Source organism: Debaryomyces hansenii (genome assembly GCF_000006445.2).
Source record: "Debaryomyces hansenii CBS767 chromosome A complete sequence".
Taxonomy (NCBI): domain Eukaryota; kingdom Fungi; phylum Ascomycota; class Pichiomycetes; order Serinales; family Debaryomycetaceae; genus Debaryomyces; species Debaryomyces hansenii.
Genome location: NC_006046.2, coordinates 653231 through 675200, shown reverse-complemented (window position 1 = coordinate 675200; position 21970 = coordinate 653231). Strand labels below are relative to the sequence as shown.

The 21970-nt window shown below is 38.5% G+C and overlaps 16 protein-coding genes across 16 annotated transcripts; 8 read left to right on the top strand and 8 right to left on the bottom strand. All coding sequences in view use genetic code 12, as the record gives it.

Annotated features, from left to right (window-relative positions):
• Window positions 1-12: 12 nt before the first annotated feature.
• Window positions 13-549, bottom strand: DEHA2D08316g (DEHA2D08316p; the record flags this gene model as incomplete). The annotated part of the gene is made up of 1 exon (XM_458822.1): window positions 13-549. The coding sequence occupies one exon, from the start codon at window positions 547-549 to the stop codon at window positions 13-15; it is 537 nt and encodes a 178-aa protein (XP_458822.1).
• A 532-nt stretch (window positions 550-1081) lies between these two features.
• DEHA2D08294g (DEHA2D08294p) lies at window positions 1082-1444 on the bottom strand (the record flags this gene model as incomplete). Its single annotated transcript, XM_458821.1, has 1 exon — window positions 1082-1444. The coding sequence occupies one exon, from the start codon at window positions 1442-1444 to the stop codon at window positions 1082-1084; it is 363 nt and encodes a 120-aa protein (XP_458821.1).
• An 805-nt stretch (window positions 1445-2249) lies between these two features.
• On the top strand, window positions 2250-4121 carry DEHA2D08272g (DEHA2D08272p; the record flags this gene model as incomplete). The annotated part of the gene is made up of 1 exon (XM_458820.1): window positions 2250-4121. The coding sequence occupies one exon, from the start codon at window positions 2250-2252 to the stop codon at window positions 4119-4121; it is 1872 nt and encodes a 623-aa protein (XP_458820.2).
• A 61-nt stretch (window positions 4122-4182) lies between these two features.
• Window positions 4183-4563, bottom strand: DEHA2D08250g (DEHA2D08250p; the record flags this gene model as incomplete). The annotated part of the gene is made up of 1 exon (XM_458819.1): window positions 4183-4563. The coding sequence occupies one exon, from the start codon at window positions 4561-4563 to the stop codon at window positions 4183-4185; it is 381 nt and encodes a 126-aa protein (XP_458819.1).
• Window positions 4564-4839: 276 nt separating this feature from the next.
• On the top strand, window positions 4840-5403 carry DEHA2D08228g (DEHA2D08228p; the record flags this gene model as incomplete). The annotated part of the gene is made up of 1 exon (XM_458818.1): window positions 4840-5403. One exon carries the CDS (start codon window positions 4840-4842, stop codon window positions 5401-5403), a length of 564 nt encoding a protein of 187 aa, XP_458818.2.
• Window positions 5404-5701: 298 nt separating this feature from the next.
• Window positions 5702-7126, top strand: DEHA2D08206g (DEHA2D08206p; the record flags this gene model as incomplete). Its single annotated transcript, XM_458817.1, has 1 exon — window positions 5702-7126. One exon carries the CDS (start codon window positions 5702-5704, stop codon window positions 7124-7126), a length of 1425 nt encoding a protein of 474 aa, XP_458817.1.
• A 103-nt stretch (window positions 7127-7229) lies between these two features.
• Window positions 7230-8381, bottom strand: DEHA2D08184g (DEHA2D08184p; the record flags this gene model as incomplete). The annotated part of the gene is made up of 1 exon (XM_458816.1): window positions 7230-8381. The coding sequence occupies one exon, from the start codon at window positions 8379-8381 to the stop codon at window positions 7230-7232; it is 1152 nt and encodes a 383-aa protein (XP_458816.1).
• A 206-nt stretch (window positions 8382-8587) lies between these two features.
• On the top strand, window positions 8588-10051 carry DEHA2D08162g (DEHA2D08162p; the record flags this gene model as incomplete). Its single annotated transcript, XM_458815.1, has 1 exon — window positions 8588-10051. The coding sequence occupies one exon, from the start codon at window positions 8588-8590 to the stop codon at window positions 10049-10051; it is 1464 nt and encodes a 487-aa protein (XP_458815.2).
• A 139-nt stretch (window positions 10052-10190) lies between these two features.
• Window positions 10191-12548, top strand: DEHA2D08140g (DEHA2D08140p; the record flags this gene model as incomplete). The annotated part of the gene is made up of 1 exon (XM_458814.1): window positions 10191-12548. One exon carries the CDS (start codon window positions 10191-10193, stop codon window positions 12546-12548), a length of 2358 nt encoding a protein of 785 aa, XP_458814.2.
• Window positions 12549-12748: 200 nt separating this feature from the next.
• DEHA2D08118g (DEHA2D08118p) lies at window positions 12749-13066 on the top strand (the record flags this gene model as incomplete). The annotated part of the gene is made up of 1 exon (XM_458813.1): window positions 12749-13066. The coding sequence occupies one exon, from the start codon at window positions 12749-12751 to the stop codon at window positions 13064-13066; it is 318 nt and encodes a 105-aa protein (XP_458813.2).
• A 520-nt stretch (window positions 13067-13586) lies between these two features.
• DEHA2D08096g (DEHA2D08096p) lies at window positions 13587-14336 on the top strand (the record flags this gene model as incomplete). The annotated part of the gene is made up of 1 exon (XM_458812.1): window positions 13587-14336. One exon carries the CDS (start codon window positions 13587-13589, stop codon window positions 14334-14336), a length of 750 nt encoding a protein of 249 aa, XP_458812.1.
• Window positions 14337-14452: 116 nt separating this feature from the next.
• On the bottom strand, window positions 14453-15253 carry DEHA2D08074g (DEHA2D08074p; the record flags this gene model as incomplete). The annotated part of the gene is made up of 1 exon (XM_458811.1): window positions 14453-15253. One exon carries the CDS (start codon window positions 15251-15253, stop codon window positions 14453-14455), a length of 801 nt encoding a protein of 266 aa, XP_458811.2.
• A 164-nt stretch (window positions 15254-15417) lies between these two features.
• Window positions 15418-16020, top strand: DEHA2D08052g (DEHA2D08052p; the record flags this gene model as incomplete). The annotated part of the gene is made up of 1 exon (XM_458810.1): window positions 15418-16020. One exon carries the CDS (start codon window positions 15418-15420, stop codon window positions 16018-16020), a length of 603 nt encoding a protein of 200 aa, XP_458810.1.
• A 200-nt stretch (window positions 16021-16220) lies between these two features.
• On the bottom strand, window positions 16221-17954 carry DEHA2D08030g (DEHA2D08030p; the record flags this gene model as incomplete). Its single annotated transcript, XM_002770238.1, has 1 exon — window positions 16221-17954. The coding sequence occupies one exon, from the start codon at window positions 17952-17954 to the stop codon at window positions 16221-16223; it is 1734 nt and encodes a 577-aa protein (XP_002770284.1).
• Window positions 17955-18557: 603 nt separating this feature from the next.
• On the bottom strand, window positions 18558-20393 carry DEHA2D08008g (DEHA2D08008p; the record flags this gene model as incomplete). Its single annotated transcript, XM_458808.1, has 1 exon — window positions 18558-20393. The coding sequence occupies one exon, from the start codon at window positions 20391-20393 to the stop codon at window positions 18558-18560; it is 1836 nt and encodes a 611-aa protein (XP_458808.2).
• A 267-nt stretch (window positions 20394-20660) lies between these two features.
• DEHA2D07986g (DEHA2D07986p) lies at window positions 20661-21908 on the bottom strand (the record flags this gene model as incomplete). Its single annotated transcript, XM_458807.1, has 1 exon — window positions 20661-21908. The coding sequence occupies one exon, from the start codon at window positions 21906-21908 to the stop codon at window positions 20661-20663; it is 1248 nt and encodes a 415-aa protein (XP_458807.2).
• Between the last annotated feature and the right edge of the window lie 62 nt (window positions 21909-21970).

Below are 21970 nucleotides of genomic sequence, written 5' to 3'. Positions count from 1 at the left end.
TATTTCTAAACATCAAGATATTCTTTCTCTTTGTAATTCACTAAAACTCTTGAATCTGATAGGTTTGTCGTATAATTTTCCTTTCTCATAATTGTGTACGATAGCAGTTTGTCTTGTTTCTTTAGAATAGTATAATCTAAACTTATCATTTTCTCTTACATAATAATACAAATCGGTTTCACCACGATCGAATGATTTTCTCTTCAAATCCAATTTTCTTTTATGATGGCTTATGAATACATCGTCATGGAACGGTTTTATTTTTTCTATTATTGCTACCATTTTGTCTGAAAGTTCAATATCATAATTTGCATCAATGTACTTTAATTCTTTTTTATTTATTTCCTTTCTAAATTCAATACCTGTTTCAAATAAATAGAATTTTCCTTCATCAAATCTTAAATATATTGAAGCATATTTACTTGCATTTTCAAATAAATCATCTATTATCTCATCTTCTGTTTCAAATAAAACTAATACTATTCCTTTGCATTCTTTCAATTCTATTTCGCTATTACTATATAAGGGGACAGTTCTTGCCATTTTCATATAGTTACATCATTTTATTGTAGATCTAATAATAGTTCATGTTGATGCTTGGTTTTTGATCTGTTGCACGACAGTATCATATATCGAACCTCATGAATTATTGTATATGGCATTTATCTATTACATATCATTATATTTCTAATCAGTTAAAATATATGTCATGCAATGGTTTTCTGATATGATATTCTTCAAATGATATATGAATCATAATCTAAAATGAGTAGTGGATTAAACGCATATATTCATTCCAGCATTTGCTTCTGTAGTTTCGTATCCGTTGCTTTTCATATATCCCCTATTTTTATTTCCATTAGCATATACAATTAAATATTTCTCAATCTATTTTTGTAGCGGATAATAATAGTAGATATAGCGGATAAGTTTCTTTAATAGACGAATAAGTTCAATATCAGTATTTTCCTTTATTATAGTATAAAATTTATCAAGAAATATTAACAGCTTATATTTCTACATTAGAATACATCTATTATATTTCATAATGTTATCTTTCTCTAACAATAGAAAATTGCTATTAAACGACGCATTTTCGATGATCTTTACTATTCATATGATTTTGTACTTTGTCATGTAAGTACATGCAATCCAAGATTGCTTTACTCTTGAAGCTATCTAATATGCAATGTTCACAAAAGCTTGAATTCGAAAAATTTAGTCTTATTGTTCGATATTTATTGTATATAATATAATATCCATAAGACACATTTTCAAATATGTAACACTTTATATCTAAATCATCATTATATTCTATTAGCTTTACATTTTCACTTTTATCAAATTCAACACCAAGATCTGAATTATTATGACTATCTTCCATAATCTTCAAGATTTCTTTTTCATCAATATCTACGTCTATATGTTTAAAAACTAATAGCATTTTAGTATCTGTAGGAATTATACGTACAATAACTTAGAATCGTTTTAAATTTTCAAACCGCTTTATTTTGTATAATTACAAGTTATGTGCACTTCCTTTTTAGACCGATATCAGCTTTTTAAATTAACGGCTTTGAACCCCTAAATGGCATGTCCGTACATCAACATCGGTCGCTCATTCAATCGACTTGTAAACCATTAACAATAATACAAGCCATTTTCGGGTCTTCACTCGTTACATCATTAAAGATATGTATTCTTACAATGATAGAACTTGAATATCACTAGATAATTGGACCTGAAAGCAAATTATAGCGTAAAAGACAATTATTATTTTGGAACTTATTACAGACTTAGAAAGTTTAAGATTATCATGCATCATGCAACAAAAATACACAATTAGCGGTCATGTCTTGGAGCTTTAAAATGGTAAACCTGTACGTTAAAGAACCATAAGTCCAAACATTAGAGGCAGATCTGGGATCTCATTTGCTCAATTAATTGCATCGCTGCAATTACAAAAAAAGGAAGGCAGTAATGCCGTATATTTTCTAATTTTTTCGACTTTTACCTTATTCTCTCTGAAATCTTCATATTCCTGGGGTATATTCATAGTTAAAGATGGACTAGAGTATATCCTCCGGGAAGTCGATGAGCATTATATGCAGTACATATAATGTCCTTAATTTTGATTTCACTCCCTTAGAGTAAGTAAAGTACTATGAATTGATAACTAAATCGAAACGACGGCTCAAAGTATAAGCTTGAAAGGTCGATTCAAATACATCAGATCTTGTTTGCTGATTATGATATACTTTAGGGCTATTAGACCGTTACAATGCAGTTTATTGAGAGTCAATAGGGGATTATGTACGCGAGGCATATTTAGTACTCCATATCCAAATTATACTGGAAAATTGGCGTTTCAAAATATAATATTGCCCCAGATACGGCATTATAGTAAGCTGAATCAAGACGGTAATGAGAATAATATTTCGGAAGAATATAAAAAGCACGTTGCAGATAATAAGACAAGCAGAAATGAGTTTTTGGGTGAATCAGAATCAACTTCAGGAAAGACTGACCCACAACGAAAAGCAAATATAGATAAAGCCACACATGAGGTAAAACCAGTTACCAGAGAACAATTATTGTCTAAGGCAACCAACTTTTTTTCAAGAATGAGGATTCGTTTAAAATGGATGCTTAAAAAATCAAATAGGCCGTTCAATACAGATGACTATTCTGCTGTTTTTTCATGGTTAGTTATGGGTAATGTGTTATTATTCTTTTTGGCCACAACTACGTTCTTCTCGTTGGTTATATTCACTATTAACACTGTATTTGCTCAGGAATTTGTGGCCCGGAAGATGGGTGAGTTTATTACGAAGAACTCCAATTTAACTGTTACATTTGAAAGTGCTGTCGTTCCTGGATGGTCTGATGGTAGAATAAGTTTCAGGAAGTGCTTTGTCAGTAGAAGGCCTAAACTGTCAACCAAATTTACCAAAGGATCGCAGGCAGAAGCATACGCCGCAAGTGTCCATGGCTCCAACGATACACCCGAAGATGAAGTATACGATGACGGAAACTATACGCAATACGATCTAACAATAGAAGAAGTAAATATTTCATTATCGTTCAATAAATGGGTCAATGGTACGGGCATGGTTGAAAACCTAGAGATAAAGGGTTTAAGGGGAGTTGTTGATCGTGGCCATGTTCATTGGGATCTAGATGACGACGCAACGAATTACAAGAATGTTTATCAGCCGGGTGATTTCGAGATAAATGAATTCAAGATGGAAGACGTGCTTTTCAAGTTAATACAACCTAGCGGATTCAGGCATTTTGACGTAGCAATTTATAATTGCGAATTATCTAAACTAAGAAAGCATTGGCTATTCTATGACTTTTTGAATGCAAATATCATGAGTGGATCTTACGATAATGCATTATTTACTGTACACAAGAAACAAAGATTAGATGACTTCAATAAGGATCACTCTAAAGATGAGATGTCCGATACTTGGAAACGTATTACAAGACTCAGAGTAGATTCGTTAGAAATTGATCATTTAAATACTGGATTGGAAGGACCGTTTGGTTGGATTACAAGTGGAAAAGTTGACATGATTGGTGATGTCATGGTACCACAAGACAACAAAGACTTAAATATGAGTGAGTTAGTCACAATTATTGCAGAATCAATAAAAAAAGAAGCCAACAGATACCGTAATCCTGAAGTTCCTAAGAAAAGTCTGCATCCAGATCACCACATGAGATTGACCAGTAGCGATTATACGGATATTCTGAAATATTTCGTATTGGATTTGACGATTAGATTGAATAATGTCAGAGCAACTGTACCATTTCAGACTCCCGAATTGTCTTACATAAACTACGCGTTGATTAGACCTATTGTTGCATATATTAACTCCAAGAACACGTTTATTGAGGTTAAGAGTAGGATTGTCAAAAATATAGCCGATTTTAGTGGATCATGGACGGTCTATGATTCACTTTTAATGGATGACATTTCGGAAGAAGTCTACGATAACTTTGTTGATTATGTTGCGGACGAAGAAGCAAGAGTGGCCAGAATGAAAAAAGTTGGGTTTTGGTCTATACAATTACTTTTCCAAGTCATAGTATTCGGTTTGGGTGCCCTTACCTGAAGGTACATTTATTTATTATTCTCATGTATATATTATTCCTCTATCCGACAGAAGGTATTAATCACAACCGTATTACCAACACCAATAATGCAACGTAGCTAATAAAACTTATCACTGATAGGACTAGGACACTATTACCCCCAGTTTTATACATTTCCATCTTCTTAGACGGATCATAATATGTATCAACTGAATATGACTTGACTACCCCTATAAAATAGAGCAAACAACCATAAGCAGTGTAGATTGTTCCAATTAGAAGGAACTCCTTCGAAAATAACTTAATAATTACTATTGAAAATGACAAGCAACCTATAGCTGTACGAGTGTATGCTCCCTCGTAAGTTCTCTGATGTGCCCTAACATCCAACTTCAAATTATTAGAAAGGAAGTCTATCCTTGACGACATTCGTTCCCTACTCAAATCGGGTCGTGTATCCATCTTACTGTAATGCAATTGTAATAGTGTTTATAAGCTAGTTTGCATCTAATAATAAGGGAATGAAATTTCTCAATCACGATTTGAACCACTTTTTTCGTTGATTTAGTCCATATTAAACATTTCAATCAAATTTTAATCAACATTCCTATCCAACCCTTCATAATAAAAGCCTGTTAATTGTACTGGTTCATATTATTCATTATTAATTCCATTTTGGTTACATATATACGAGCCGTTAGCTGGTCTTGAGTATTAATAACACTAGACTCAGAAATTATGGCGCAACCTAGAAGACACTGGGTTAAACTAAGAGCTCCAAGTTCTTTTTTGCAAACATTACCACATTTTCCAACCCCTATATCGAAGACACGTCAAAAGAAAATAACGGCCGAAGAGAAAAAAACTTCCGGAGGAGGTACTTCTCCAGCACCTAAGAAGGTCATCAAGAATCCACCGAAGACGGTATCAAAGGTATCGTCGCCAGCACCAAGCACCAACCCAGAAGTGTCCAATGTGAACAACTTTAAGATTAACTCAGGATTAAAGGAACTGTCGACATCCGGATTAACGATGAACAGCATAAACAGTGAACACTACTTGTTAGACAAATCGGGTAATCCTACAAAGAAATGGATAAAAAAGCCTACCCAGTTCAAAACTTTTAGTGGATTCAAGATCAAGTATGTTACATGGAGACAGAAAGACCACGGAAAAGAACCAAAGAATGTTGCTCCTCCACCACCTGCTATTGCAACCGTTAAGGAAGATGAAAACACGGCCGGTAGTTCGACAGCACCTATGTCTGCTTCTGAAACCCCTGAAACTAAGCTAGAAACGTAGCCATGCGTTTGTGATTACACTAGTCTGACATTTTGATTTTACGAATGGATCACTGCTAATAGTCGGATTAATACATAGAAATACTGATTTTTACCTGGAGAAATAAGGAATTATCACGCTCATCATATTTACTTCACACATATAGGTTAATATTTGCATATATGCCTTCACAACTTTGTATACTAAATTCTTATTTAATATATGGGTATTTGATATCTGTGCGATCTTTCTGGGACATAATTCGATGAAAAAAAAAATTGTAGGTGGTAAATCTATCTTGCAGAAGCAACTTTAATATATGGTTAGATTATCAAAGGGGTCTTTGGCTCCAAGAATTAGAATTGGAGGCATCAGTGCCACTAGATTGTCATTCTTGCGTTACTCCTCAAATATCAGTGACAAGGAATCGTCAACGCAGGCAAATCATGCTATTTCAAACAAGCAATTACTATATACTACTGATTCATTAACACCTGGATCTATATTCTTTTTGCCACATGGAACACGTATATTTAATAAGTTAGTTCATTTTATGAAGAATCAACAATTGAAGTATGGATTTCAAGAAGTTATCACCCCATTGATTTACAAAACTAAATTGTGGGAAATGTCAGGACATTGGGAGAACTATAAGGAAGATATGTTCAAGGTTGTTGGTAACGATTTATCAAAGGAAGAAGATATAAGTCATGAACACAATCATGATGATAGCGAGGGTTTACATGACTATGGATTAAAACCAATGAACTGTCCTGGGCATTGCTTAATATTTTCAAAGTTTGAAAGATCGTATAATGAGTTACCGATTAGATATTCGGACTTTTCGTCTTTGCATAGAAATGAAGCTAGCGGTGCACTTTCAGGATTGACAAGAGTACGTCGTTTTCATCAAGATGATGGCCATATTTTTTGCGAACTATATCAAATCCAAGATGAAATCACTAATACCATCAACTTAATAAAAGATACTTATAAAGTGTTTGGTATAGATAGTGTTAAAGATGTTGAATTCTTTCTCTCGACAAGACCAACGGATAAGTTTATGGGTGACATTACCACATGGAATGATGCAGAGTCTCAACTTACAAATGTTTTGGACAATACAGCTGGTCGAGGAAATTGGTCAATCAGAGAAGGCGATGGTGCGTTCTATGGCCCTAAGATTGATATATTATTGAAAGATGCATTTGATAAGAAACACCAGGTTGGTACAATACAACTAGACTTTCAGTTGCCATCGAGATTTAAATTGAATTATATTTCTAAGGATGGTAATCGTGATAATCAACCTATAATGATCCATAGAGCCGTATTTGGATCATTGGAAAGATTCTTTGCCATATTGTTAGATCATTATCAAGGCAAATGGCCATTCTGGATAAACCCAAGACAGGCTGTGATCATTCCTGTTAATGATACTCACCATGACGCAGCTGTGGCTTTACAGAAGAAATTAGTCGGCGACATAATGGATGATACGGTCGAAGTATCTCCAATGACTGGTTATAACTTTTATGTTGACGTAGATAGCAGAAGTGAAACTGTTGGGAATAGAATTAAAGATGCAACACAAAAAGGGTATTCATACATATTAATGCTTGGAGATAAGGATTTACAAAATGGCACCGTTGCAATTAGATCAAGGGATGATAGAAAGATCAGCAATTTGACGCCAGAAGAGATTTATCAAAAGTTTATCGACTTAGAAAAACGTTATCTCTAGATCAGATAACTATACTTGTATATAGCGTGCATAATAAATCAATAGTTTATATTAAAATAATTTTACAGTAGTTATATGTTATACGACTTTAGGGATGTATGATTTATTGCTTACCATATCCCTTGGCAATCAAGACCTTTTCAATATCCGCCCAAAAGTCTCTTACGACCATTTTATCTCTAAATCTCTTATCACTTCTATCAATCTTCAATTCAGTTACGTTCCAGTCCTTGATTTGTTTCGGGGTCACATCCCCGTGATAACTGACGTAAAAACCAGCGTATCTCTGAAATAAATGTTCAGGTTTTGAGTATTTATATTTAGCGAATTGCCAAGTTTGACCAGTTGTGAAGATTGCAACCACACGATCCCAGTATTCTGGCTTAGTGAACATATCAACATTATCAACAACCATAATGTTCTGGGCAGAAGATATCAATCTTTCTGACTTATGATGAATAGTAACAATACCGTTTGCAGGCTTCTTGTTTGACGACGCACTAGGCTCGACAAATTTACTGTCTTCAAGAAATTCTTTGATGTTATTCAATGCTATTAAAGAAGTACTGGCGGGAGAAACAATAATGATGGGCTGCTTCTTTGGAGCACCAGGGCCGTTAGATTTAGAACCGTTTTGCGTGGATGATGAGGATGGTTTAGCACGTTTCAACTGGCTGATAAATTTCTTCGCATCTGATACTAGGTAACCAAAGTCGATATTCTTGGATCCTCTCAACGCAGCATTATGATCTATAGACTCCTTTTCATGTTGCGAGATACGGTCGATCTGGGGGTCGTCCAACTTGTGCTTTTTGCTGTCTACCGCATCGGCCTTACTTGCGCTACCAACATTAGAACTCGAACTAGCACCGGTGCTTTTGTTAGTCCCCTCGTTTCTAATGAAAGTACATGTATCTGAATTACCATTCAACCAGGTGGTCAATTCGGTTTTTACCAAGAATTTGAAGTCTGCAATGCCATAGTCCAAGCATTCATTCTTATAGTCAACAATCGACGACTTATCATGTAACCAACAAAATATCACCGCTTTCAATGTTTGTTGTTTATCTTCATTATAGAAGTTGGTGAGCTCGTCCAATGAGTATATATTCTCTGAAACTCCAAATTTTACGTGGCTAGCTTCTTTTATTGATTCTGTTGCACTTTGATTATCTCCATCGCCTTTAAGCAACGTTATAGGCTCCTTATTAACCGTTGTTTCTCGTAAATGTTGTAATATGTCCGTACTACTCATTCTATACTACGTTGCCCAACCTGTAAGAGTCAAGAATACTGATTAATTTGGTATCTATAGATGGTTGATTGATGTTGAATGTTACTTGAACACAATTTTCAGGACGAAAAAAAAATAGTCACATGATCTCAATGCTCTATAATAAGGACCCATAGATAAGTGAATAGAATGGTTGTATAAGGTACTATATATTGCCTAGGAATGATATGTCTTCTGGTGTTGATAGAGATACAGTGATATCATGGTCAGAACAGGCGCAAACTACTTTACAGGAAGCCAAAAAGATGTGCACACGGGCACAAGCACTGCTCCAGTCAACTACTTATCAGCTAGTTACCCAGCTTCCTGAAAGGCTTCAATTTGTCACATTTATGGTTGATGCGTTGAAACAGCAACACGAGTTGTTGACATCGATAGTAGAGTCCCAAAGTCGCATAAGAAAGGAGTCGGTCAGTCAGTTCAACGTACAGGTGGAGCGAGATTTGACCCCTGCATTAGCAGAGCTAGATGATATACTTGCACGGCTAGCCAAGGCAAAAGTTCCGAGTTACTTGATTAATAACGTAGTACATGAACTAGAGGTACATATAGACACTTTGGTAGAGGATAGAAATCTTTGTGATTTCATTTCCATGGATGACATAAAATTGCTTACCACCAACATTGAAATTTATAAGGCCAACTGCACTAAATTACATGGATTACTCGAGAAAACGATGAATGAGAGCGTAATCGAGCCGTACCAGATAATTGCGTTGAAGAAATATCATAATATTATGAAGCAGTACAAGGAGCTAATGCCGGTTCAGTTGGGAATGAACTTGGCTCCGGATGTGTCTCCTTACAAGCTAAACAACTTGATCAATACCATATTAAAGGAAAATTCGTCATTGGAACACGAATTGGTCCCCATGTTGGAGATGATGACGAACCATTACGACCAATGTGTCCAGGGTACATTGTTTTTCAACACTAAGAATCCAAAAGACCCACTGGGCGACGTGAATTTTGAAGTGCTTCGGAATGACGCCCTAGAATTACCGGATGTGCTCAAGGAGCTTAACACGGTATACGATATCATTGTAAACAATGAAGTGAGAACAAAAAAGCTCTTGAGCAGCGAGTTTTCTCGTATTGACTCCTTAATTTCCATGATCAAGGATCTTCTCGAATTTTATACAGATTACAAGGCCACTCACTTGTCCAAATATATGATCTTAGTCCTCTCGTGCGATGAAATCTTTGGCAAGTGCTCAATAGCTATGAATTCGAACCAGACGCCGCTCGAAGCCTACATCGAGACTATAACACTGCTTCTGTACCACTACACCCAATTTCTCTCCATCTACAAATCAGAGTATCTTACTGAACTCTTTTACGAACAATACACTTATCCACGAAAATACCTTGCAAAACTTACAGACTTTCTCAACAATGATATGTTCCACTTACAACAAGAAGAATACGAGCGGCGGAAGAACTGGCTTGCAAGATATGGTGAGTTTATTCCCAATGAGTTTAAGCTACCTGGTGAGCTTAATCAGCCCTCAATTATACAGGTTGTAACGGAGGGTCTAGATGATGTACAAAAAGATTACAATGATGGTAAGTTTAACGAGTCAGCCGAAGAGATTAATCTATCAGACCTTATTAAGACCATGAAGTTATAGTATTTAGTCATATAGTCTATCATAAACCATTCTGCATTTATTTGGAACCATTCACGTGAATCATCTCATATGTGAAATGTAAATAGATTTTAGCCTACTGTTGATAGACTATTGTATCGATAAGAAATAGGAAGTATATATGGGCATTTCGAGTCTGTATAAGAACCTAATGTTCACAAAGGGGTCTTCTTCGACCATGCCCGGGAAGAATGCACCAAATGCTAAACCTCCTCAGTCAATGAGCACTCTAGCGAGGTCGATTAATGATGAATTTTCAGATTACGACGACGAGGAACAAGAAGATCAGGACGACTTGAAAGATGGTATGAACCAGGGTGGTGAATATATTAGAGGAAAAGGAGCAAATGAAGAAGTTCCATTGAGTTGGCTTAATACACCGGTAGCGAGTAGTGGATCGTCGTCCTACACTAAGAAATATGGTATTGGAGCTAAACTAATGATGAAGATGGGGTATGTGGAAGGCACCGGGTTAGGATCAGATAAAAGAGGTATAGTAAACCCAATTGAAACGAAGTTGAGACCACAAGGGTTAGGTGTTGGTGGTATTAAGGAAAAAATACAAGATTTTGATGAAGCTATGAGTTCGAGTGATGAAGAGAAACAAGAGAAACCAGATAGAGTGGAGCCTCAGTTAGATATTTTTGATTTAATTGAAGATTTGGAAATGAAAGGTGCAGATGTTCCAATGAAGTATAAGGAATTGTCAGACAATTTTTCGAAGCAACCTATACGACACGGGAATCAAGACTTGTCCAGCGAGTTGACGAATGCATACGAGAAATTAAACAAAATAAATAATGAGTTGGATGATGTAATAAAGGACGAAAGGTTCCACGGATTTCAATTGAAAGAAATGGAAGCCCGCTTAAGTTCACAAAATGATGAATTAATTCAAATGGAAGGGATTGTGGAAGTAATAGAGTCATTCAATAACGAATATATGTCGCTTTCTGACGAAGAACAAAAGATTGCTTGTGTTTCAAATACGTTGAAAAAGTTGGTAAGCCTACCATACTCTGCATTCAAAGGAATTCGGGAAACGTTTGTTTCAATAGTTTCACCAATCACGTCCGAATTATTCCAGAAGTATTTTGAGGATGCAATTGATCCGACCCACTTACTCATAAATATAATGTCTGACTGGGCTTACATATATCGTGAAATTGAGATAATTGATTTGAATCAATTGGGCCATTGGGACTCCTTAATTTACTCCAACATTAAACAGAATTTGAAATTTATAATTGATGATAAGACAAATACAGATACTATTCACGGTCAACTAATGGATTATTTACAGATCTGGATAAGTGCTCCTGTGTTGATAAATCCTACATTAGCAATATCGAACAATTTGACCAACGAGGTACTATTGCCCTTTCTTAATCAAAAATTGGAAACATGGTCGCCTGGCAAACACTCGAATATGCCACCCCATAATTTTATTATGGATTATATATCTTTGTTATCTCTAGATGAGTCGCTGATGGTGGGCAGGACTTTAATTCGTACAATATTTGAGAAATATTTGAATTTTGTGATGCATGGAAGTGGAAGCTCATTCTGGGAAGAATATTTAAGTGTTAAACAAGGCAAAGAGTATTACGAGGAAAGCATTGTTTCCGAATTAATACTATTATTTGAAGTATGGATTATTATTTTCGATGAAATACTCGGCGAGGGAATAGTCACAGAGATCCAGAATGCGTTGAAAATGTCCTTTTGCACCTTTATGTCTACGCATGAAGATCTTTCCTGGCTAGGGTCTAAATTAGAATTTGCAAAGTTAGAGCTTGTTTTTCTGTTGATATTCAAATTCAAGCAACACCAATTAATCAATGGACAAGAAGCAGTTGTTCTTTTGCAATTCAAATTCTTTAATCCTTGGATTAAAACCTTAGTTGTATGGTTGCAACTGGTTGACTACAGATCCTTGCAAATATCACAGTGGTATCAAATGTGGTATGACTGGTTCTGCAATTCTGCTAAGGAATACGACTTCGTTGCATCCTCAATAATTCGTATGGTTGACTGGTATTTCAATACAGGGTTACAAATTATTGAAGATATAGTAAACGAGAAACCAGTATCGTTACCGAGACTACCATCTTATGAAAATGATTCGTTTCCAGCCAACAAAAAGATCTATGAATTAATGTTGAATGATGATGCATACGAACCAAATAATATAGAGTCATCTTCCGTAAACGTGGAAGGGATTCCGTCTTATCAGTTATTGACAACATTTAAAGATATTGTTGTATCTTACTGCATGCTGAACGATATTTTATTCTCGACAATCAAGAACAAGCATCATCCTGAATTAGGTCTTCCCTTATATAAACTAGAATCTAAATCAGGAAAGAAATACTCGTATATTCAAGACGATGTTTTATGGATTTCTACCAATCTACAAGATCCTGATAAAATCGACTACCAGCCAATTAGCCTTGACGACTTGACTAAATATTTCTGAAGAATACTCAAAGAATCTAACCCTGGAATCCGTTTCAATAAGCTAATTCTTTGTTTCATTCATCGTACTATATGGAACCAATAAAAGGTTGTGCGAAAACCTGTTTAGTGCTCAATTTTTCACGGCAGAGCTGATAATGAAGATAAACCAATGCAAATCAAAGCAAACAATTGAGGGAATCTCATCTATTATAGACAATAATGATACAAATTAGCAGAAGCATAACTTTCAGAGCGCTCGGAGCTTATAGAAATGGGGTCATTTCGTTACAATCCAATCCAAGTGTCAGGGCATACTCTATGAAGGACGACTTTAAACGATTAAACAAAAGAATAAATAGATTCGGAGAAGAAAATACAAAGGAGTCAGAGATCACTTTGAAGGTTCTTCGTAAGGTCGGAGGGGTGTCTGTGATTGTTGTATTTTGTCTGATTCTCTGGGCTAGTTCTCGTGTTGAGAATCCAATAAGTGAACCTATACCATTAGAAGATTTAAGCAAAGACATAAGAGACACATAGGGTACATCTGACTAACTGAAACCAATCCAAAGAATAATAAACATTTGTCCAACCCGTCTGATGTGCCTAATTTTTTCGAAATGCATATCCACTTGTACATAATTCAATAATATCGTCGACCTCGGATTTATACGGAGAGAAATAAACATGAGCATGATAATACACTTGTAGCCTCCAGCCAAGCTTATATCAGACCTGAATTGGTGGAATTAGTAAGAGTCTTTGATAGGATAGTGATTCGAGACACTTGATAAAAATCCCTACAAAGAAAGCAAAATTGATTGCTTTTTTCTTTGTAACTCACTATCAGACGTCCATTATTATCCATGACCATATCTTTTATCGGATCCCTACTGATATAGGGGTATTTGCAGCTAGTATAATCCCATATAACACCAGGACTTAAGTACAGAGTGTATATAATCCGCGCTTAGTCATCTGAAAAATTTCCGTATATAAATGGCAAATTAACTATTCCTATGGAACTATATCATAGCTAAACCACGTAAAAATTAGAATAATGTATAGACTCGCTACAAGAAGAGTGTTAGCTCAAACCACACAAACTTTCTCCAAGAGAACCTTTTCAAACCAAGGATTTAGAGCCGCAAAGGCTTCTAAAACCAACATGTACTTGGGTGCTGGTATTGCCTTAATTCCAGTCATTATGTCCATTAACTACTTGAATGGGAACCATATTGCGAATGAAGTTGACGAAAACAAGGTTGAAGAAGGCAAAAAGAAGGCAGAATCTACAGGAAAAAAGGAATTCGTTGAAAAGGCCGAAAAGGAAGCCATTGGTAAAGCTGATGTTAAAACCAAGGTTCCAGCAGAAGAAGCCAATCCAGAAACTAGAACCGAAACTGACAAGCCATCGGAAGAATCCCAAAAAGATGAAGAAAACTCGTACGAAGGTGCAGCATACAACCCAGAGACCGGGGAAATCAACTGGGATTGTCCTTGTTTAGGAGGCATGGCCCACGGACCATGTGGTGAAGAATTCAAGGAAGCCTTTGCGTGCTTCATCTACTCCGAATCAGAACCAAAGGGTATTGAATGTATCAAGAAGTTCGAAAGTATGAGAAATTGTTTCAGAGAACACCCAGAACACTACAAGGAAGAATTATACGACGACGAAGAACAAGAACCATTAGTTGACGTTAACGAGAAGAAGGGAGATGCTTCAGAACAATCTGCCGAAACTATTGCTGACGACGCCACCAAGGTAGTCAAGGAAAAAGCTAAGGCTGAAGATTCCAACACCAAATAAGCAGTCGGCCCCCAGAGGTATTGCACATGTTGTTTGTAATTATATCTGTACATAGTAGCTATTACAATAAGCATTATTTTATTATTATCACCCATAAATATTATTAACCTATACTACTAACATAAGCATCGGCAAGAAGAAGTCCCACCTATTCCCTGCTGTAGGTCTATAGTATCAAAACTAAGCATATTTTTAGCATTCTTGTCGCCCGAATTAGTCAGCAACTCAACCCCCAATTGGGCTGCCCGTTGAAACAACTCATCCACCAATTCTCGTTTCTTGCAGCTTACCTCTAGCAAGTCGGTATCCCAATCTCGCACGTATGAATCGATACTTATATCCGTGTTCTTGTTTAAAATCTCCCGTATTTCATCTCTATCCACACATCGTTCGCTATCCTTATCTATCTTATTACCAATGATCATGACTCCAGGCCGTTCAACATGACAATGCTCTATAAATCGTTTTAACCAGTCCCGAAGACTGAGCACAGATTCATAGTTGGTAATATCGTACACAAGTATAGCCACATCAGTACCTCTATAAAATGCCTGTGAGATCGAGTTGAACCTCTCTTGCCCCGCCGTGTCCCATATCTGTAAATTCACCTTCTCGGGCATAGTCTTACACCCCGTCAATGTATCTTCGCTGTTATCATGTTCGTCTTCATTTTCTGCACGTAATTCCATCGTCTGTTCCAGCCTCCGACTCCTATCATATCCCTCGTCTCTTGGTATCATCACCGTAGTCGTAAGATAGTCTCCTCCTATCGTCGCCTTGTAAGCATTCGTGAATATATGATAGATGAATTGGGACCTCAAACATGTTTTACCAACCCCCAGATCCCCCAAAATCACTATCTTCAAATTAGGAATGGGCCCATCCTTCACGCCTCCTATGTTATCGTTTATTTTCATATGAAGATCGTCCTATTATTGCTATGGAACCTTGGTATGTTCGTTTATTTTTGTGCTGTTGATAACAATTGATCGGAAAAAAGCCTCATGCTCATTTAAAGAATGTTCACTAAAGTTTGCCATAAAGTAGAAACTTCTTATAAAAACAGTCAGAAATATACAAAATGAAGATTTATTACATTGGAATCTTGAGAATCGGAGGTGAAAAAGCATTAGAGTTAACATCAGCTAGAGATTTATCGCAGTTTTCGTTCTTTGAAAGGAACGGGGTATCACAGTTTATGACGTTCTTCTCCGAAACTGTATCCCAAAGAACGCAAGCAGGCCAAAGACAGAGTATTGAAGAAGGTAACTACATCGGACACACTTATACTAGATCAGAGGGGCTTGCCTGTGTCATTATTACCGACAAGGAGTACCCAGTTAGACCAGCTTACACATTAATTAACAAGATTTTAGAAGAATACTTGTCGTTACACCCACAGAAAGATTGGGCCAATATTAGTGCTACGAACGCTAGTTTCAACTACGATAACTTAGAGCATTATATTAAGAAGTACCAGGATCCTAGCCAGGCGGATTCGATCATGAAGGTGCAGCAAGAATTGGACGAGACCAAGATTGTCTTGCACAAGACCATCGAGAGTGTTTTACAAAGAGGTGAAAAATTAGATTCGTTAGTCGATAAGTCTGAGGCGTTGTCCAGTTCTTCGAGAATGTTTTATAAACAGGCCAAGAAGACTAACTCTTGTTGTATAATTATGTAAATTGAACCGGGGGGATACATGGGTGTATTGATTCGAAGAATATCGATCGGTTTTTATTTAAGGTCGTCGTATTAGCTTTAGTAAATTTATTAATATACAAGTCTATTGAATAAATTAGTACTATAGCACCCATATATCAAATAGTGGGTGATTATTACTGTATTACATTTTTCAACAGTTACTATTTAATCGTAACGCATCTATGAACTTTCCTTGACCGCGTCGAAAGCTTTCAACAATTTCCGTCTGGCTCCTAAAGCCTTCACTCCTCTCTTCTCCAACAGGAGATCGTCGTATTCAATTAAATCTTTCCAGTAGATATCCTTTAAACAATCGGTATATTTATGCAATCTAAGCAACTTCAACCACGCAGGAATGTTGTTCAATAAATCAGGATTGGAGATGTCGGCGGGCATGGATGTGGTCGACGTAGTTTGAGGCGATCCAGAAGAAGCATTAGCTCCTTGCCCTAAACCTTCTGTTGATTTCTTGCTTCTAGTCAATCCTGGAGGAGACTTGTTGTGTTGAACCAAAATCGGCACCGATGACGAATTTGCTGATCTGTTGATGGACTCCTCATAAGCTGAAGCCGGCAGGAAAGGTCCATGTTGCAGAGCACCTTGCTGGGGGAAGTAATGCGAATGCGGTTGTTGATGACCGTGGGCACTATGAACATGACTCTTGCGATTAGAATCCAATGCAACCCTCGAATTGATAGTCGCCAAAGCTCCCAATTTCAATGCAGCATGCGCAGATAAGTCAACCGAGTCGTCTGAATTGTTGGCTCCTTTTTGTTGGCTGACTGAAGGAGGATTGGAGTTGGCGGCTGCGAGTTGTAAGAAGTTTGTCTTCTCATACAAGTGCGAAGTTGGGGACTTAGTCCTTTCGAATTGCTGTTGCGGCAAGTTGTAGTTAGGACTGTATTTATGGATATTCGGGTCGGCAGAACGGGGTCTTTGGGTCTGTTGCTCAGCATACAAATGCAGTCCATGGTTTCTAACAGAATTCAACTTCGGCTTTGGTTGCTGTAAAGCAGGTGCACTCTTCTGATTCAAAGATGCACCGGCATCACTGCTCAAAGAATTATCCAAATTCAAATTTTCCATCTCGGCGAGAATATCGTTCTGCTGTTGCTGGTATGGTGACAAAACACCAAATGAAACCGGTTGGTTTTGCTGTTGGTGGAGCGGTTGACTGGTAGCCAGTTGGTTGTGGTAATGGGTCAAATGACTATCCAATTTCGACTTGAACGTGAGCAAAATGTCAAGCGGTAAGTTATTGCACAAGTAATCAATCATGGTGATGTTGTCACGAGGATTCAACGTCTCGATCCAGTTACAAAACACAATCAAGTCCAGATAGAAGTTGGTAGCCTGTTGTTGCTGTTGGCGGTCAATCGTCTGTTGCTGTTGCTGTTGGCGATTGAAAAAATTGGAAAAATCATTTACCGATTGCGGTCTATTAGGAATAGACGCTAATGGCGGCAAGAAGCTTCCATTACCATTGTTATTCAATAACGACCCAAGTGCACTATGGGACGAGGCCGTAGGTAAATTCGGCGATAACGCAGCATCCGTCAATAACGCATTCTGGAGCGACCCTCCTGTTCCTAATTCCCCAAATCCATACTGCAGAGTCGAAGGCATCATTCCCCGACCCACATTACCACTCTGAGTCGTCGGCAACGGCGCATCGACATTCTGTTGCATATCCTTGTTATTTCTCAAATCCAAGTCCAAGTCAGCGGTTAAAGTCTCAAATTCTTGCTGAAGATTATACCCAACGCTTTGTTGCCTTTCCTGAAACCCTACGGGTGGTCCACTGTTAGCATTGTGTTGCTGAAGAAACGAATACTGTTTTGATTCGATAGGTGGGGGTGACAAAACAATTTTTTTGTCATTAAATGGAGGTGAACTAAATCCTGGACGATCCATCGTAGGCAGCTGAAAATTTCTGTTCACTTAATATACCGTCAATTTGTTTGAATCAATAATTCCTATAAATTACACTGATGTCTTCCCTATCACAAACAATGATTTTTTTCGGACTGCAATTGTTTTAACAGTTGTCTGGGGGGGTTGAAAATATATAGGGTTGTTCATTTTTAGTACGTTCCACCTCATCGTCGATTCCGAAGAAATTATCCAGACACGTGACCTATTTTCACCACCAGGTCCAGATTGTACCAACGACAACAACGACAATAAGGGGGTCTACGAGGATGAAGATACGGTGTAAATGCATATAATAGGTAGACGTAACTAAGTAGAACAAAACTATGTATCAAAAATCCGCATGAAAGCAAACAGGGGGCCAGGAGGCCGTAAATGTAGATATGAAAGAATATTAAAAGCAAGCAGCATGAATGTAGTATCCTTTGAATGGGTAAACGGTGGTGACTAGTGAATGTAAGATTTGTACACATGGTTATAGCTGGTATTACCCAGAAAGATACTAGCAACTGCAAATGACAGTGTAGCCGATAAATCATAGGATGTCGCAAATTGTGGGTAGATAGAACTGAAACATGACAGATACTAACGACTTAGCCAGAACTCCTTATTTTCCTGGACAATGTCGCAGGTGTAACGAAGCTCGGGCAACAATTCGGCGATGTTATTGAATAAGTTTTCGGCAAAGGTGTTGATGAAAAAGATTTGGCCCTTGTGTATGTCGGGGTTGGCCTGCAAGATATCAGGCAATGCGCTTGGGACCTTGTCGTAATGAATATCGAGCTCCGGGGTTAGCTGGTTGTGTGCAAGTTTCTTCTCCAACGTGGACACCTCGCAGAATTCCCGACCAAGCACCAGTGCCCATTGGGACGAAACCCGTAATGGTCTGGTGACGTTCGAGATATCAGCGCACTTGATCAAGAGACTTGAAATAAGATTGACACGATTAACTTCGAGCATGTACCGGTCTGCCTTGAAATGGGCTAGTTTATCTATGTACTCAAAATGCTCGGCCATATCTGTGGCAAGGATGCAAGATATGATCAAGTTCTTCAAGGAGATTTTAGTCTTGCGGTCAATATTCACGCTAAGGATACCGGGCCAGTTTATGGCAAGAATTTTGTTGATGAATACTGCTGAATGGTACAGCTCAAGCACCGATCGTTCGTTGTATATGAGCGACATTGGTGCTGAATGTTTAATCATGAATGCATTGGTGACGCCAGGATGTCCCACGTCGTGGCCCAAGGCCGCTATTAGCAAAGCTAATGTTTGGATTGAATTCATATGAGCCGAGCTCTCAACAGTAGTCTCCTTCTGCATGGATATGATCAGTCCATCAACAAGAGCTGATTTGGCCTGAATACTGGTTGATACCGACGTTGACAGTGGGGAGCTCTTGTGCAAGGTCTCCAGCACCGTGTTGTTGTCATCAACTGGTATAAGTTCTACGACTGTGTCTAGCGCTATGTCACCGCTCAACACAAGCCATTCATCAGCCTTGGGGTCGGTTCTGAACTGCTTGAAGTACGGCAAGCACCTCAATCTGATCACGTAGTGAAAACACGCCTGCAACACATCCACAGCATGACGGAAATTATGAAACGGATTTCCGTTCTTGTAGGTATCTCTGACCATGAATACAAGCCCAAGCAACTCGTTAGATGATGGAAACAACACATCGGGCTGCAATTCCAAATCGGTGCTTTTCTTCACCTCGTTTATCGCATACGCTAATACCAAATACACACAGTACACCAAGTCGTCGTTGGTCAACTCGTGGGCCGGAAACGACCAGTGACCTAACAAATGGCATAGTTTCAGCAAATGACGTTTCGAGTTATTAGATAACAAGCTCAAAAAATCGATTTCTTCCATTATGAGTTTGTTGAGTTCGATGACGCTCGCGAGAGTCCCCGGGGTGGTGTTGGTGTTGTAAGTCAACACAAACGACATCGTCGCCACAATATCGTCTATAGAAAACATCAAGTCGTTATCGGCAGCCGTTTCTTGATCGAAAAAATCGTTCACTGAAGCCTTCCCTGTCCCTGTCCACGTTTCCACCCTTGATATCCTATCGTGGATCAATTTGTCGATCCTCTCGATCGCCTCATTGATTTGTTCTACCACCAACTCGTTCTCCAATGCACCACCATCCACCACCACGACATTCAAATGATTAAAGTAATATTTCAATAATAACGTCTTCTCCTTCATCCCCAACCGATCTAATTTACATCGCTCCCGCGTTATACTGCGAGCTATAACTATGATTGTAGCATGATTAGTATCATGTTCGTTGTTCCCTTTCTTAAACAAGTAAGAGATAAGCGTCCTGAAACTAGTGAACTTCTTACTACTTCCACTATTGATTCTCTTAACACTGTCGCCCATATAATTTAGCGATATAACCTCTGACATCGCGAGGATTTCTTCCCTTTTTTTCTATTTTCTTAGCCAAAACAGGGGGGTTTTCTGGAACTTTCACTTACTATAGTTATAATATCGACTGCTCCTCTATATATCCACCTTCTGTCGACTGTATGATCAATAATCTATCGCTTAAATAGGAATATCAATAAATATCAACGCTGGAGATTATCCGTCAAGATGGATTCTGTGCGTCACTCATACGGATATTCACGTGTCCTTCAGAATACATACTAAATACCATAAATGTTCAACGTATTAACGAATATATAGCGTATATAGAAGAGCTATGACTAATAACAGAAAGGAAACGATAGAGAGTTGTCTGAAGTGTCTTCTTCTCGAAACATTTGCGTATTCGGTCATTCTTTTGTCGATTTTTTCGAGTAATGCAATTTTGGAGGAAAGGTCCTGGGACATAATCTGCTTGTTGCGATTGACCTTGGACCGGACGTAGTTGAGTCTGTACTCCAAGGTGCCGACAATTTTGACGATCTCGTCGAGCTTGCTGACGCTGCTGTTAATGTCGGAGCGAAACTTTTCCTTGAGGATGTCCTTGTGCGAGTCCAAGTGGGCGAGAATGTCGATAGTGGAGCGACGGACGTCCTTGAGGTATTGCGAGAGGGCATCGAGGTTGGTGATGGCAGGGGAAGCGTGTGAGTGGGATGGCCGCACGGCAAGCGAGTCTCTTGTGTGGGTGACGAGGGAGGAGCTGAGTGACAGGGCAACGGCCGCGAGGCTGTTGGGCAGGGTGTCGGCCAGGTCATGGGGGGATGGCTGATCGGCCACGAGCGAGTCGACATTGAGAAGCTGATTTGTCAATGATTCGTCGTGGTTAGGATGGTTTTGAGTGGGGATGTAGGCAAATCCTCCCGATTGCACCAAATCCCCGATGATATCTGACGAGAGCGAGTCCTCGCTGGCTGACGCGTTGCCCGTAACGTAGTTGGTGAACCTGAAGGTCTTTTCAGCCGACGGCGACACGTTCGAGCCGTTTTTGATGTACTGGGTGAGGTCCGTACCACTCGATGTTTGCGGGTCTTTGTAGGTGCTGTAGAACTGATCCACCAACCGCTTTTTGCCCATATCGAGCGACGTGAGCGCCGGCGATGACGCAGACCCCGACACATTCGAGCCACTCGTACGTCTCATGGGGGTCGATGCATTGGGGATATTCGTAGGCGTTCCATTGGCCGCTCGGGCGTTGGTCTGGATCGTGAATCGATTCGATGCCTTCTGGGATACCGGAGTTCTGGTGACGGACTCGGTGGATCCTGTTCTATCGCCCAATTTGGGTCGTTTCAAACGAACCTTCGTAGAAAGACCATTGAGATTTGTCCCCGAATTGGGACGGGACGAGAATGGTGTACTCAAGCGACCAGTACTGGCTCTATTGGCATTATTATCGTGGTCCAAGCCATTTTTATTATTAATATTTGTACTTCTTTTATTGATCATGGATATAGCTGGCGAGTCCGGAGTATGATTCGTGGCTTCAGTAGACATAATGGATGTTTATTACGATAGCATCCTTAGTTGTACATATGGCGTTTTTACAAAGAATCATC